At 50.0% G+C, this 15,711-nt stretch overlaps 2 protein-coding genes across 3 annotated transcripts in view; both read left to right on the plus strand.

Moving 5' to 3' along the window:
* Positions 1 to 5,263, plus strand: part of LOC100548808 (ubiquitin carboxyl-terminal hydrolase 12-like) — a 28,525-nt gene extending 23,262 nt beyond the window's left edge. For both annotated transcript variants that reach the window (XM_085230575.1, XM_085230576.1), the window contains exon 9: positions 2,930 to 5,263. In XM_085230575.1, coding sequence (XP_085086701.1) covers positions 2,930 to 3,031 — 102 coding nt within the window. In that variant the 3' untranslated portion in view covers positions 3,032 to 5,263. The remainder of the gene's footprint in view (positions 1 to 2,929) is intronic.
* A 5,445-nt stretch (positions 5,264 to 10,708) lies between these two features.
* LOC104912210 (G-protein coupled receptor 12-like) lies at positions 10,709 to 15,430 on the plus strand. Its single transcript, XM_085230761.1, has 2 exons — positions 10,709 to 11,087; positions 11,434 to 15,430. Exon 2 carries the CDS (start codon positions 11,436 to 11,438, stop codon positions 12,486 to 12,488), a length of 1,053 nt encoding a protein of 350 aa, XP_085086887.1. The 5' UTR covers positions 10,709 to 11,087; positions 11,434 to 11,435; the 3' UTR covers positions 12,489 to 15,430.
* The last annotated feature ends 281 nt before the right edge of the window (positions 15,431 to 15,711 follow it).

Below are 15,711 nucleotides of genomic sequence, written 5' to 3' on the forward strand. Positions count from 1 at the left end.
AGTGCTGTTTTCAAGCTGCTTGTGATTGTCCTTACAGTGACACCACAGAAACACATCATGCTGTATGACATTACAGAGATGGTCTTCAGAAATGGAGTGGCAAAATGCCCCTAACATTTGAGTCCCCAAAACATGAATCCTGGAGGGGTTTCTGTTTTCAGAGCTCCCCACGGGAGCCTCCTACTCTTCAGAGACTCTCGAAACATGAAAGCAGGCTTTTTTTAAGCTTTGGAGAATTAACATTTTTAGTGAGAATTGGCTCCATAACAAGACGGGTATTCGTCAGCAGGCGCCAGAAGATGAAGTCAAGGTTCTTTGTACCTGTGTGTGTACAAATATTGCAACTGAAAGAGAAGGCAGGAGAGAGCCTTTTCCCCTTTAATCTGATTTAGGTGATTTGTTGCATTTCTGATAAGTGAAAGGAATTAATAGCTCTGAAGTATCAATTGGAAGTAGTTTATTCTTATTACCCACCAAATGTCATAAGCGGTAAAGTCACATTTATTTATCTGTTTGGGTTTAGTTGGAAGGCCAATTCAATTCAATTGGAGACAGATGAGAATTACAGATACTGCAGCATATGTGGAAGGAATGGCATGAAATCCAGGAGGCAGGTCAGCCCAAATGAAATCCTGCTCCAAGCAAAATGAATTGAGGAGCCTGAGTAAATGATCTCTGACAAGTTTGGTACGTTGTCATTTGGGCAACTAAGTGATACATCACAGTGATGATATTTATTGGAAACAGTGGGAAAAAGATCCATTCACGAGTTCTCCAAAATCAGAAAAGGGCAAGAATGATTGTACATCTTCTCCTAAATATTTGCTCAGAGACTTGCATGATTCAGTTGAATGCTGTGAATGGTATGCAAGAAAGATTTGGTCTGAGAAACTGAAATAAGTGTCTGGAAATAAGCAAAGGCTATTTAAGCTCTGCTAATGGAGAAAAAGATGTCTTAAAGCCAGGTGAGGCTACAGAGCCCTTAAAGTAGCTGAGAAATCATCAACCAGTTGTTACTGTAAAACTCCAACTGTGTAAAACCTTGCGGTCCCCAATACACATGGCCAACTAAGGATGGGAAGAAGAAGGTCTATATGATTCTCTTTAATTTCCACTGCTTTCTGTGAATAGTGGAATTATAAAAAGAAGTAGATTTTGTCGTGATAGACTAAAAATACCTGTGGGATGAATTAGTCTGTGTAAATTAATGGAGTTGCATTTAGAAGGAGTAGTAGTAGAAATAGATTTGATTGCATGACAAGCTAGTTGGGACTTAAAATAAAGCATGTTTGAGTTGTCAGCTAAATATATCACAAGGACTGAAAAAATGTTCTTTTGCTTTTTTTTTAAATTAAAATGTATCTAGCAGTTTGCAGTAGGTATTATGCTAATAAATTGTGTGAAAATGCAAAAGTCCTATGCTGGATTTCAGCTTCTCTGAAGTCCTCAAATAGAGGAAATAAAACATTTCCCCCTTCCCCCCCCCACAGCGAATATTTTTGTTTAACAAAACTATGCAAGGGAGAATTTTCTGCTGCTCAGTCTTGCAGTTGATATATCCTCTGGAAACTTACTATGTTTTTCTCATGTGCAATGCTTCAGAAAGGCTGGGAAAAGGATGACCTAAGCTTGTGGGTTTTTGGCAGTGCCATGTAAAGAAGCCAACGCTTTTGTGTTTGCTGGTGGTGCAGAAGTCTGTTCAGTGAGCAGCATTGTAGCACGCTGCCAAATAGATTGTGGAGCTGAGGAGGCTCCTGGATGCAGTCATGGTGTGGTTCCTTTCTCTTAGGTAAAGTAAGTGCAGGTTGGTCTCTGCTGCTCCCTTTCATGATCAAAGCAGACTTGTTCAACCCAGAGACATTCTTGTACTTTGTCTGCCTCTCTGCTTCCCCAGGTTTAGTCCTCAAGGAATAAAGCTGGTTTCCTTGTTTGTTGGTTGGTTTTCTTTTGATTTGTTTCTTCAAATATTTAGACTGTTCTCACCTTGCCTTCCACAAGTTCAGGCTACTGCAGCCTCTTGTCTTTGAATATGAAGTCCAAAAGCACTAAAACACAGTGGAATGCTGAGCAACCCATATTATTGGGAGTGTTTATTTCAGTGCTTCAGTCTGTGCACTTGTTCTCCACTGACTGCAGACCAAGTTTGGTAATATGAAGCCAGTTGTTCTCAGGAGCTGATTCAAGACAGTAGAAATTGCATCTTTGAAAGCCCTTTAAAATGACCCCCCCAGACCTTTAAAGTATGTCACAACTTTATTTAGATGCAGGCCATTGAATTCTATGAACATAGCAAATAAGTTATTTCTCCTGAAGCACAAGTCTTGTGATAACATTGCAGCAAGCTTTGTAGCAGCAAACCCTAAGACTGGAAGGCAGACGTGATCCACAGGTTTCATGGTGTAGTCAGCCAGCAGCATTTGCAGGACTTCTGGTGCACGTAAGAGAGTCACAAGAGTTTAAAAATCTGCAATTGCTTTAGCAGTGTTAAGTCTGCTCAAGAAGGGCCTTATGTACCTTATGTCCCAGCTGCACAGCGACTTTCTTTGCTGATCAGTGAATCTTTTTTTCATTTACATTACAAGTCTATGGTGAGGAAGGGTAACTCCAGCCTAAATGAAAAGGCAAATAAAAATGTTGTGTAACCTTTAAGAATATGGTCTCGTTGTTCCCTTTTTTTATAGTCCAGTTTAAGAGTGTACCACTTCAGGGCTTTCTTATCTCATGTTGATTTCCTTCTGTTCAGTCACTGGTAAGTTGGTAAGCTGAGAAAAAGTTGTGTTGTATTCATTTTGTTGTATTCAATAATACTGAAAAATCATTGTATTAACACACTGTGGCTTTCCAGCATCACCCCAAAGAATTGGAAAATAATGCTTTGTTGTGAAGGGCGTTTTGACTGAGACTAACTTTACCTCTCATTAATTTTCAGAAAATCGATGCTCAAGCCATTGAAGAGTTCTATGGGCTAACGTCAGACATTTCCAAAAACTCAGAATCTGGATATATCCTCTTCTACCAGTCAAGAGACTAAAACAAAAGATGTGTGTATTAATAAAAGGGATCAAGATATGTCAAAATGGAACACGATTGTGACAGCAGAAGCAGTTCCTCATTGTTGCTGAAGGACCAGGACAGATCCAGCAGGGTGAACAGAGGTTTCTCTCTGCTGTTTCTTGGAGGATTAGTGCTGACTGCCATAACAAGAGCTTTTGCTCCAGTTTTCTTTCTGGGCTTTTTTTTATGTGCTATCTTCCAAAATCTGTGTTACCTCTACTTGAAACCTGGCTGCTTATTTGTTTGTGGACTGAAGAAGAGTTTTAAAAGTAGCACTGTAGAATTTTTACCATTTAACATTGGCCCGAGGCTATACCTTGGTTTCTATCATCGTCATTTTTCTGTATTTTAGCAGAATGATTTCAATATTCAGTGTCAGCTGAAGGCATATTTTAGGATATGCACAGCAGCTGGTTGCTGGATATTTTTGGTGACTCAGACTTGAGAAGCAGAACAAAGCTAAGACATATTGGAAATGTCAAGTTTGTAATTTAAAAAAAAAAAAAAGGCAAACAGACAAACTGACTGCAGCAGTGTAAGTTCTCTAGTATGCATTATCTTGGTTTTAGGTAACACTAACAGCACTGCTTTTTTTTTTTTTTAATTTTTATTTTTATTTTTACTGTTCTGTTTCTTCTTTGGAAGGCATGGGACATGATCCACATTCAGCCCAATGTTCATTTTTGTTTCTAAGCAGATCTTTTGACTGAGATCCACATTGCTGCAGATTGAGGGGAGCAGCAAATCAGTTACATTTTGAAGAATGTCTGGCAACCAGTTGCTGTAGAAAGCATTTCTTGGAATTACTGCATAAACCAAAAGTGCCCTCTTTTTGAAACAGGGATCTGTTCAACATTTCATCAATACGTAGTAAACTGATGCAACTAGCATTTTGAATCTATGCTAATACACTGAAATAGTGCTAATTGGGAAGGGTTAACCAAGGGAAACATTATTTACTGAACTAATCCAGTTGTTCTCAGTCTTCAAGACAATGAAGTAAGTGTAAGAAGGAGAACAAACCAACCAACCCAGACATTACCTTGCTAAGTGCTCCTCATCTGTTGGTAAGGTTTGTACCAAGCTGGGAATCATAACCCATCCCCCCCCAAAAAAAGCTTCTGATTGTCTTACCTCTATAGGCCTTGCTTAACAGGGGAAATTGTTAGTCTTCTGAAGACTGAAATTAAGTAATTATTCGTTACATGTATATATATTATAATCTCAAGGGTAACAAGAAAGAAAAGACTTATGGGAGTTTGTAAGAAATATCTGAAAATGAAATGTAGTTTTATTTTTCAAAAGTCCTGTTACTGTGCCAAAGCTTATTGCAGCTGGCTCTGAACTACCAATGGAAATTGATGTTTTTTCATCTTGTTAGATAACACAGGAGCTGTCCTCCGTGTGGCCGTTCCCAGCACCGCCACTCATCGTGTGTTCCACCGTTGTTGTTGTTCCTGAGGACATGTAACTTATGCAATTGTGTGGCTTGGACAGGATCTAAGATATTTACCAAAATCTTGTCCTCAGGAAAATGGCATCTCACAAACACCTTCTTGTGTCAGGTGCATGTGTTTGTTTCCCTTACCATGGCCAGAAACATAACATTCATTGTTAATTTCCCTTCCAAATACAAATTACTCGTAACCATTGTATTCCAACTGAGTACAGGTTCCATTCTCATGGCACATCTCCTTCTTCAGAGGATAAGTGTGGACATCTTTTAAATTATTTTTTACTATACGAAGTACATATTCAGTAACAATGAACCTCCTTGTCATCTTGTCCTGTTGTGTGAAAATTGTTCCTGGCTAAGTGTCTTCTCCCCTTCTTCTCACACGAGCTGTGAGTCCTCTCCTGGTATCAGTACCAGAAGCCTGTCATCAGTAAGTCTTGCAAAAAATAGTAAAAAAAAAAAAAAACAAAAACAAACAGCACTGAGTTTAAAGTAATCTAAACAGTAAATGCAAAAATCAGTGTAGTACACTAGCCATGTATTTTGTATATCTGGTGGTACATTTTTACAAATACTTGATCGAGAGATAATATTGAAAGATATATACTATAGATTAAAAGCTGTTAAAAGTGCACTTTTGCTACAGATTTATAAGGAAACTAAAAGGAATTAAATTGGAAGAGAATAGTGTGATGTTACTTCTGTATAATAAATGACCCCACCTGTCTCCAATAAAGGTCATGTATGATCAAACGCACATGACACAAATGCTTTTCCTTGAATTGCCACCCAAGGCAGAAACAAAAGTAATTGCTTAGTCACTCTCTCCTTAGCTTCTTTCTCTGCTGGCAGGCTGGCTTATCCTAGTCACTGTGTTTTCATGCATGAAACCTGTGTGGAAGCAGTTTCAAGTAAGAGAAAGGAATAAATCAGCATTTTAGGTTACAACTGATGTGCTGGTAAACCAAAGAGAGGTTACCCAGAGCCTCCTCCCACCTGCCATCCTGCTGCTATTTCCTACTGTGTTTTTCATCACCTGTAATAACTCTGGCATTGCCTTTCCCTCTGATTTCCATTTTCCTTCTCCCTCCTCCATCCCTTGCTATTGGACTCCATAAGACTTTGTTCCAGATCAGTCAGATAGTATTTGCAGCAGAGACATTTTCAAAGCAAAAATAGTACTGTATGCTCAGAGCTGCTCAGGTTCATTGCAGGACAGGTCTTTCTGTGTCATTCACTTCTACGTGGGGAAAACTTGATTAAAGGTTGCTGCTTTGAGTAGGAATTTGTGGGGCTGAGAGTTCAGTAGAAGCAGGTAAGATTTGAAAGTGACAGCTGCTCAGTAAAAGCATATTTCCTATTCAAAATTCTGTCTGGTCCTCATCCTGCTGGGTCACGATTAGAAATAAATAAACAGGGCTATTTTTTTTACTCTTGTGAATTGAGCTTGACTTCCAGTGACTTGAGAAAGAGCTTTACCCAGAATTGGTTTTATTTGAGAATAGCCAGCCAAAACCTGAGAGTGATGTGAGTTCAGCTCTGAGTAGCAAAGGCAGGGTTGATATTGGAGGGCTGGTTCTTGCCCGTCGCTGATGAATAGTTGAGTTTGTCCTCTTGCTGTAGGCCTCCCCCAGAACATCGCCTTGGAGTGCAGGCAGAACCATCCCATGCCTGTTGCCCACCACTGATAAGCAGCAGCAGAGCAAAATGTGCCTGGCATTGCTGTTCTGCTTCCAGGTCAGCATATCCAGCTGTGTGCTTGGGGAGAGGTTCTGCCCTAAAGACTACAGAAGCAGAGACTGTGAATTGGTGCTTGTGCTTGGCATGTTCGAGTTACCAGCAGGAGCTTTTAAAGTCACCATGCCAGCTCTGTTTAGGATATGTTTAAAACAAATCATATTTGATTGGTACAAGAAAGAAAATAGACTAACAAAGGCCCCGAGACAAATAAAACCTTCCCATTGTAGTCCTCGGCGTTCATCAAAACGAAACAATCCCCTGAAACATAATTAATTTGCAATATGTAGAGTCCTGCTAGCATTTGCTGTTGTTGCACTCATTAACCTTCCTGCATCCCTCCTCCCGGTGCCATCAGGCCTCACTGCAGCCAGCCTGCATTGCCTGTCCTGAAAGCAGAGGCCGAATCATAGAATCATTTGGGTTGGAAGGGACCTTTAAAGGCCATCACTCTGACTCCTCTGCAATGAACAGGGATGTGTACAACTCGATCAGATGGCTCAGAGTCTGGCCCAAAGGGAGGACAGATGCCTACAAGTGATAAATCAGAGTACAAAACATTAACAGTGAAGCAGTGTTGGGGGGATAACACTTCAATCCTCTTCTATTTTTCTTCTGAAGACAGCACTCGCTTTGCAGAGGGAGACAATTCCATCCTTTCTGCCATCTGGCTGTTGCTTTTAACCAAGTTGTCTTTGTGTGTTCGGAGGGGATGTGCTTGAGATCTGTCACATGTGAAACTGCTTTTGTGTCAAAGCAGATGCAAATGGCCCCAGTCTCAGGTGAGCATTGCACTGCCAGCAGCTGTGTGCTGGGTTTGTAGCAGCAGTAGGTATATCTTCCAGCACCAACCATTCAGCTCCTTCACAAACAGGCAGCAGCCCACGAGCAGTGCCTGCTTGCCCTGGCACGAGTGCGATTCTTTCTGCATTACAAGAAGCCATCTCTGCACCCCAGTGAGATGAGGAGCAGCATTGACTCCTGGGTGCCCCATGCTGTGCTGGAGGTTGGTGTCACCCCAGTGCTGGTGCATGGACAGACTGCACTGTAGGTCCCACTTGGCTGATGTCTCCTTTCGTCTGTACCAAGATCAGTCAAAGCCTTAAAATATCAGGTCCCAACAGGTATTACTCCAGATACATTGGCCCAAATTAATTGAGGACAGTCTGTTGATGTCACGCCGCTGAGAAGTGTCCTCTCCATGTGAATCCAGCTGTAGGCAGCAGGGGCATGGATTGCACTAAGATTTGTGTATGAGCTCAGTCCGGCTGGTGCTCCTTAGGGATTCCCAAGGCTTCAGGGCCTGCAGGGGAAGGATGAGCTCCTGGGCTTCAGCCTGCAGCCAGCGCAGACCTCGTGGTGCTCCTGAGCACCAGAGCGTGGCCAGGATGAGAGCAAGGTCACAGCTGGAAACATTGCTTCTCTCTGACACAAAGGCAAGTGGCAAGCAGTCTTCAGTAGGAGATGAGTAACTTCATCAGTAATTAAGTGTCCTAATTACTACACTATTAGTGCATTTGTTTCCTTCAGCATAAAGCAGCTTGCATGTACTGCAACAAGGCGAGGAGCCAGCAGCTCTGGAAAGCAGGGAGCAGAGACTGTGTTGTGCTGAGCATCCTGCAGCCTGGGATCATGGGATGGGATGGGATGGGATGGGACGGGACGCACAGGAAAGCCACCTCTGGAAGTTCTGCACCAGGGGACAGCTGTGCCAGAGCAGCTCGGCACAGAGGGCTGTGCTCTTGGAATTAAAATCCTAAGATGAAATGTGCCATTGCTCAAATGCTGCTCTGCTACCCCTCTCCTCCAGGCCCCGTTGCTTACAGCCTCGCACCAGTGAACCCTCAGCTCCTCCTCAGCAAAGCTATGGGGGTGGCAGGGAGGTGTTATTCTTGGCAATGCTCCCCACCCCCCTTCTCTTTTTGATGTTGAACTGCTCATTTTCAGATTTTGAGTCACAATATTTCTCCAAGCAAAAAGAGTACGAGTTTGGAAAAAATCCAGCTTAGTCCTCCAAACTTCTTTGTGGTCGCTTCAGTTCACAGCAGAAGAAGCTCCAAGCCCTGCAGGCACTGGGGCACACGGTGACACTGATTCACTGGGTTGCACCTTGACCATGGAGTGTGTGTGCGGAGCAGGAGGGAGTGAAGGGCTTGCGAGAAGCGAGCGGTGGGAGCAGAGCAGAAACATTCTCATAAGCCCATCCCTGCACTGTGGGTGTGTGGAGTTCACAGAGCTGTTAAGGTTGGAAATGACCTCTTAGGTCATTGAGTCCAACCGCCAAGCCCTGCCTATGTGCCCACCAATCATGTCCTCAGTGCCACATATCCACATTTCTTGGACACCTCTGGGGATGGACGGCTTGTCATGGATGGAATGAAAGGGAATATAAACGTAATTTAGAATCTTTGAGTGTTTCGATTCCGTGCGCAGCAGGTCCACATCACACTCGGCTTGGGGAATTCCCATTTGCCTCTGACTGGACGTGACCAAGTGCTGGACCTGGGCAGTGCCTTGCTGGGTGCTGTCTCTCCACAGCCCAAACCATGCTCTGAGCAGCTGAACAGCACTGATAGGGGACAGGAGAATTCCTGCGAGAGCCGTGAACTGCATTACCTTCTTTTTTTCCTGACTAAAAATACTTCCAACAAAGCATCAAAGCTCCTTGAAATAGTCCATCTCCAGCAGCAGGATCCAACTTTGGGCTCCCGGCAGCCATGTGTTCCCCTGAAAGGGCAGCAGTTAGAGTGAGGCGGCTCTGGAAGCCACAGGGAGGGGTGGGCCTGGAGGACCTGCTGTGCTCAAAGGAACTCTGCCCCAGGGGAGGTCCAGCACTGCCCAGTGCCCCAGCACCTGCTCTGAGCATCCTCATAGGGAGCGCTGTGGGTGCCTGAGCTCCTCCTGCTCTCTGAGGCTGCACAGAGCATCCTGAAAGCTTTCTTTTCTCTTCATATTTGCTTCCCCCTCCCCTTTCCCCAAGCGCGTTTAATCATTCACAGGTTAGTCATATTCCTAAGAAAAGAAAGCGCAGTGTGACGGTGAGCGACAGCTCCTGGAGAACTGCTGCTAATTATAGCCTGGCCCCAAAAAAATACCACAGGCTTTGGGGGGGTCCACATTTGGTTGGGATCCCCACGTCCTGCACTGGTGAGCAGAGCCCTTCTGCTCACAGGGGACCCCTTAAGCCTTATTTTGCCCTCCCTAAAAACTGCTGTGTGTACTCATTGGGTTGGTGCTAATAATTGGTTATCACTATTAATTTCCTTAATGGTTTGCCTCTCTCCCTGCACGGTCCCAGAGCTCCCTATCACTTGGTGCACCATGGTGAAGTTGCAGCAGTTGCTGATGGGATGGCACAGTTGGTACAGCACAAGAGGAGGAAGAAAATCGTACAAAAGCCTTTTTTTTCCTAGGAAAACAGTTTTGCCCCTTGCTTCGTGGCTGTCCCTGTGCACGTACCAATGGCAGAGTGCTCTGAGGGCTGCAGGTGGCCACCAAGCACCATCCCAAAGGCAGAGGGGTTTTCCCATCTCCTGGGCACTAGCAGCACTATAGGGTGAGGAGCCTTCTGCAGGGCTCCCGCCAGTGGGAATTCATCTGCTGCTAGGGACAGCAAACGCCCACGGGACACAAAGGTTGCATGGCTGGGATCCCAGCGGTGCCATCAGACGGCACCCTGCTCTGGTGGGGGAGCGGCCCTCAGAGCCGGGCTGGGAGCGGCATCCTCCCTTGGGAGCACAGCTGGCGTCCCCAGATAGGACCATGTATGCGATGCATCCCCATGTAGGGCCACAAGGGATGTGTCCCCAGGTAGGACTGCAGATGTGATGCGCCCCTAAGTAGGACCACGTGTGGGATGTGACACCGTGCATGCGGTGTGTCCCCGGATAGGGCCGCACACAGGCTGTGTCCCCAGGTGGAACCACACATGTGATGTGCCCCCTGGGAAGCTTCGGGCTGGCTCAGAACCCGAAGGACACCGCGGGGCTGGTGCCTGCCCAGAGACCCACCCGCACGGGGTGATCTCTGCAGGTGAGAGCGCAGGAGGAGCTGACAGAGGGACCCGGAGGCCGCGTCCGAGCGCTGCGGGATTTGGGGTGAGATTCCTGCCCGTTGCGGGGGTGCTCGGGGCCCCCACCCGAACCTCCCCCACTGCCAGAACCGCACCGCGTGATCCCCGCGGGGTCCCCCAGCCCCGGCCTTGCCTCGCACCCCGCGGATCCGGGCCGGGCTGCAGCTGAGGTTGCGGGCCGGGGGCGTTAGAAAACCGGCACGGGGTGCGTGGGGGGGGAGGGAGGGGGGCAGAAACCTCCGAGACGCCCCCGCATGCGGGAGAGCAGAGTCCGCGTTCGGGAGATCCGCATCCGTTTGTGAATGACGGAGCCGGAACAACCGCGGTGCCTTTGGGATTTCTGTCCCTGCGGGGGGGCACGGACCGCACCGCGCCGGCTCAGCCCCCACCCCCAAAAGCTCCGGCGGCACAAACGGCGGCCGCCTCGACCTTGTGCCGGGGGAGGGGGTCGGGGGGAGGGGGCGGATGCGGAGCCCCCGCGCCGCGTGCTCTGCAGAGCGGCCCGGCCTCGTTGTTATTCCGAGCACAGCGGCTCTGATTCACAGCGCTGGATCATGAATATAAGTGAAGACTTTGACGTCAGAGTTGAGATTTATCAGCAGATCCAATGGGGCAGGAATATTAAGTGCCGGTGGATGCCAGCGAGCCGCCACCGCCGCTATTGGCGACGTTCGCCGAGGAATGAGGCGTAGCACCGCGGGCTGCGGGCACCGGGAGGGGAAAACCTGAAAACGGGGGCGAGCGGCCGCTCCCCGGGCACGGAGAGAGGTACGGGCGGGGGGCGCGGGCGAGGGGGGGGGGGGAAGCGGGCATCGCCCTGCGGCAGTGCGGGGAGGAGAGGGGAAAGTTGGGGCGGCCGTACCCGGCGTTGCAGCACCGCATCCCCGCGGGGGAGACCGATAATAACGACCCGAGGACTGCGGGGAGCGGGGGGGGCAGGGGCGGTTCTGTGCTCGCAACGGGCGGCAGAAGGTGGCTGTGCCGCGGGGGGGCTGCGGGGCGGCGGGTGCGGGGCCGCGGGGCTGCGGTGAAGGGGGGGGAAGAGGGGAAGGGGTCGGCTCGGCGCCCCGTCCCGCACCGCTCTCTCAGCGCTCCCCTCTCGCTCTCTCCCCAGCGATGCTGCACGGCCCCGCCGCCATGGGAGAGCCCTGGCAGCCGCAGTCCCAGCAGCAGCGGCTCCCGGCTCTCGGCAACGCCTCGGCCCCCAGCGCCCGGCCCTCGGCGGCGGCGGAGGAGGGGGGGGGGCCCGCGGGCACGGCGGCCCCGGGCGGCGGGGGCCCGGCGGCGGCGGTCAGCCCTTGGGACATCGCTCTGTGCGCCACGGGGACGGCGGTGGCCGGCGAGAACGCGCTGGTGCTGGCGGTGCTGTTCTACACGCCCAGCCTGCGGGCGCCCAGCTTCGTGCTGATCGGCAGCCTGGCGCTGGCCGACCTGCTGGCCGGACTGGGGCTGGTGGGCAACTTCGCCGTGCGCTACCTGCTGCGGCCGCCCAGCGAGGCGGCGGAGCTGGGGGCGGCGGGGCTGCTGCTGGCCGCCTTCTCGGCGTCGGTGTGCAGCCTGCTGGCCATCACGGTGGACCGCTACCTGTCGCTGTACAACGCGCTGACGTACCACAGCGAGCGCACGCTGGGCTTCACGTGCGGCGCGGTGCTGCTGATGTGGCTGCTGTGCCTGGGCGTGGGGCTGCTGCCTCCGCTGGGCTGGCACTGCCTGCGGGACCAGAGCGCCTGCAGCGTGCTGCGGCCCGTCACCAAGGACAACGCGGCCGTGCTGGCCGTCACCTTCCTGCTGCTCTTCGCCCTCATGATGCAGCTCTACCTGCAGATCTGCAAGATCGCCTTCCGGCACGCCCAGCAGATCGCCGTGCAGCACCAGTTCATCGCCACGGCGCAGGCCACCTCCACCCGCAAAGGGCTCTCCACGCTGTCCCTCATCCTCGGCACCTTCGCTCTCTGCTGGATCCCCTTCGCCATCTACTCGCTGGTGGCCGACTCCAGCTACCCCGCCGTGTACACGTACTCCCTGGCGCTGCCCGCCGCTTGCAACTCCCTCATCAACCCCATCATCTACGCCTTCCGCAACCCCGACATCCAGAAGTCGCTGTGGTTGGCGTGCTGCGGCTGCGGCCCCGCGCTCTCCTCCCGCACGCGGACATCCAGCGACGTGTGAGAGCCTCTTCCTCTCCTCCTCTTCCTCGTCCTCCTCCCCGCGCTCCTCTCCCCTCCGCCGTCCGCGTTTCCCACCTGGAGGATCCCCCCGCCCCGGGAGTGCCAATGGGCAAAGGGGAAGAGGGGAAAAAAATAGAAAAAATAAGGGGGCGGGGGGCTTGGGGGTAGGAGAAAGAGAGAGAAAGGAATCCCGATGGTTTCCTTAGAAATATTATTTTCGTACACATTTTATTTTTTATTTAAAAACACAAAACGCCAAAAAAAAAAGGGGGGAGGGGAGGGGGGAAGAAGGAAAGGACGGGAGGTCGGCGCACTGCGATTGTCTCATCCCGGGTGTAAAGGAGACTGACCCCGCGTTCGGGGTCTCGGGGCGGGGGCCCACGGTCAGGTGATGCTCTGCTATGCAATAACGGGGGCGACTCCGGAGAAGCACAGGGAGCCGGGGGAGTGGGGCAGATAGGGCGGGGTGGGACAAAAGAACTTTAGGGGACGGCCGTTCATTTCATAGGGGTGCTGACTGGGGAATCATCCACTCCTTCCCCCGCCCCTTCCCCCCCCAAAAAAAAGGTGGGCTGCAGGGAGGGGCTGCCCTTTCCCCGTACACGGGGAGTATCGCACCCCGAAGGGATCCGGGCTCTCTGAGACCCCGCAGGGCGGCCCGCACCGCCTCCGCACAGCTCCGGCCGCTCCCGACGGCGCTGCGGTGCCCGCACGCAATGCCGCATCGCGGAGCCGTGACCGGGCGTCCCTCGGCTGCTTCGGGCCGGGGGGGCACAGCGCACCGCTCCGCCGCCGCCACGGATCCGCCGCTCCGCTGAGTGCGGAGCCCCGGGGCTGTGCGTGGGGCTCCGTTCTCAGGGCCGCGTGCGGGGAAGCTGCGGGGGTGCGGAGTGGGGAAAGCTGCGGACACTTGAGCTCGTTTGCTGCCTTTTGAAAGTGGTCGATCTCCGTTCTCCGTTTCCTTTTTTCAAAACCTCTGGCAATGGGCAGTCGGCACAACGTTGAATCAGCGTACACAGAGAAGTGAATATATATATTTATATAGAGATATATCGAAGTAATATATACATGTGGACACCTTTCCCTGCTCATTGTCCCCTCCCCCAGTTGCTGTGACGGCAGCCGGGTCCCTGCAGTGTCACACCTCCCCGCACAGTCAGGTTCGGCCATTTTTGAAGCATCGTGAACACTTTTGGGATGTTTTTATACAGCCGGACCCAGAGGGCGGTGTTGGTGTCTCCGGGCGACCCATCGCTTGTTTTGTACTTTGAATGAAATGTAGCCCTGACTCTGGGTACACCTCGGTGTGACAGAAATGACATTTTCTTGGATTTCCTGCACGCATCAGTGGTGATAGGGGATGATGAGCAGAAAGCTGCAAGCAATGCAGCATGGGACCAGCCACTGCTTTCAGCGTGCTGGCACGGAACACAGTGCCAAAGCTCCTCCAGCAGTGCCACAAATCCCCAGAAATGCTGATGGTCACAGAAGCCACTGGTGCAATTCTTGTGCTTTTCAGAGAAGTTGCCATGGGCTTTGCAGAACACAAAGGCTTCGACTGGCAGAGGTCAGCACGTGTCCTCCAGACCCCTGTCCCTGCCTCATGCTGCCATTGCACATCTGCAAATATTTGCAAAGAGCTTCTGCTGGAGGATGCATGGCCAGGGCCTCACTTAGACTCACACTGTTTCTGGGCTTTGTGGGACCCGGCTGGGATTGACAGCAGCAGAAGCAAGCAGAACATCAGTCTTTTCCAATGGAAGATTGGTGAGAAGTAGCCAGCAGGTTGGGTCTCTTTTTGGCCAGGTTCATTCAGTGACCAGCAGAAGTTCCTAAGGGTTTCAGTCCAATTTGTTCATTGTGAACTTTGCGTAATAAGAAATCATTCCTGTTCTCAGTAGGTGATGAAGTACCTCTTTCTTGTAGAAACATCAGAAGTGGGGGCTGGAGGGCCGTTGATCTTGATAATCATTTGTATTGACGTGTATTGACCAGCATCAGGTGTTCACATAATTGTTAACAACTAATCACACTATTTAAAATTAAGAGGAATAATTGTTTGATGCACATGGGATTTCCTTGCAACTCCTCTCTTTTGTGCTCGGCTCTTTTTTGGGGTGAGGTGGTCATGCTCACAGCTCCATCTCTACCACTTGTACCATTTCTGTTAAAAGTGCCATTGGTTTTTGCAGCATCACTCAAGAACTGCCCTTCTCCTGTTCCTGCCACCCCCAGAATGGAGGTTTCCCAGCCCAGTTGGGAATTTTTGCAATGCTGAGCATTGCAGACACAAAGCAGGTTCCAGTAGAGATGACCCACACCAGAACTCTTCTGCCCTTGCCTTTGAGGGATGTGAACAAATAGACTCCAGCTCTGAGCCCACCAATGGATTTGCCCATTGGCCAACCTATGAGTGTAGGGTACAATGACTGTGATACAGAAAATGGTCTTGAGACGAACAGAAAAATGTTGTCATGAAACTGCATAGGACAGGATGCTGTGAAGGCTGAGGACGATGGTGGTTGCCTTTATAAGTTCTGCTTGATGTCAAGCGTAACTGTGTCCAAACCAAGGTTGCTCCTTCCCTCTTCCTCCCTCTCTCATCATACCTGCTTCCCCAGGAAAGAGGACATTCCAGAGCAATCAGGACAGTCGATCATTCTGATGTAACTGTTCTCATTAGCCTTTTAGCTTGACCGAGAAAGGTGATCTCAAAGGGAAATGTCCAGTTACCATTCGGTCATGGTAAAACCAAGCCCCTACGATGCACTTTATGAGCGAGTGAAAACAAATCAATGCTGTTATTGCACTGTATCTCTATTGTGTATAATATTATACATTCATCTGTAAGAGTAATTTATTTTTATTACTGTAAATAAAACTGTTTAAGTGGTTTGTCAAGAGGCTATCCAATAATGGAGGGTAAAATTAAAACGTTTGAAGACCTGGGTTCCTGCCCCAGGCATGTGCCACGCTGGTGTCTGTGTCTTCATTCAGCTGAATTGAGCCTGGTACAGGCCCACGCTTTCCCCAGCAAGGGCAACGTGGGGCAAACTTGGAGGGCTTGGGGCAAACCGGGTGCCTCTGGTTCAATTATCCTTTCGGGGCTTTGGGCAATGCTTCCAGGATGGCAGCTTCTCCCATGGAAAGCACTTCTCAGCCGCCTAATTACCCAGCGGGTCAGGGATTACATCGCCGTGGGAATTAATTGATCTTTGAGAGCT

Source organism: Meleagris gallopavo, chromosome 9 (assembly GCF_905368555.1).
Source record: "Meleagris gallopavo chromosome 9, MGAL_WU_HG_1.1, whole genome shotgun sequence".
Lineage (NCBI taxonomy): Eukaryota > Metazoa > Chordata > Aves > Galliformes > Phasianidae > Meleagris > Meleagris gallopavo.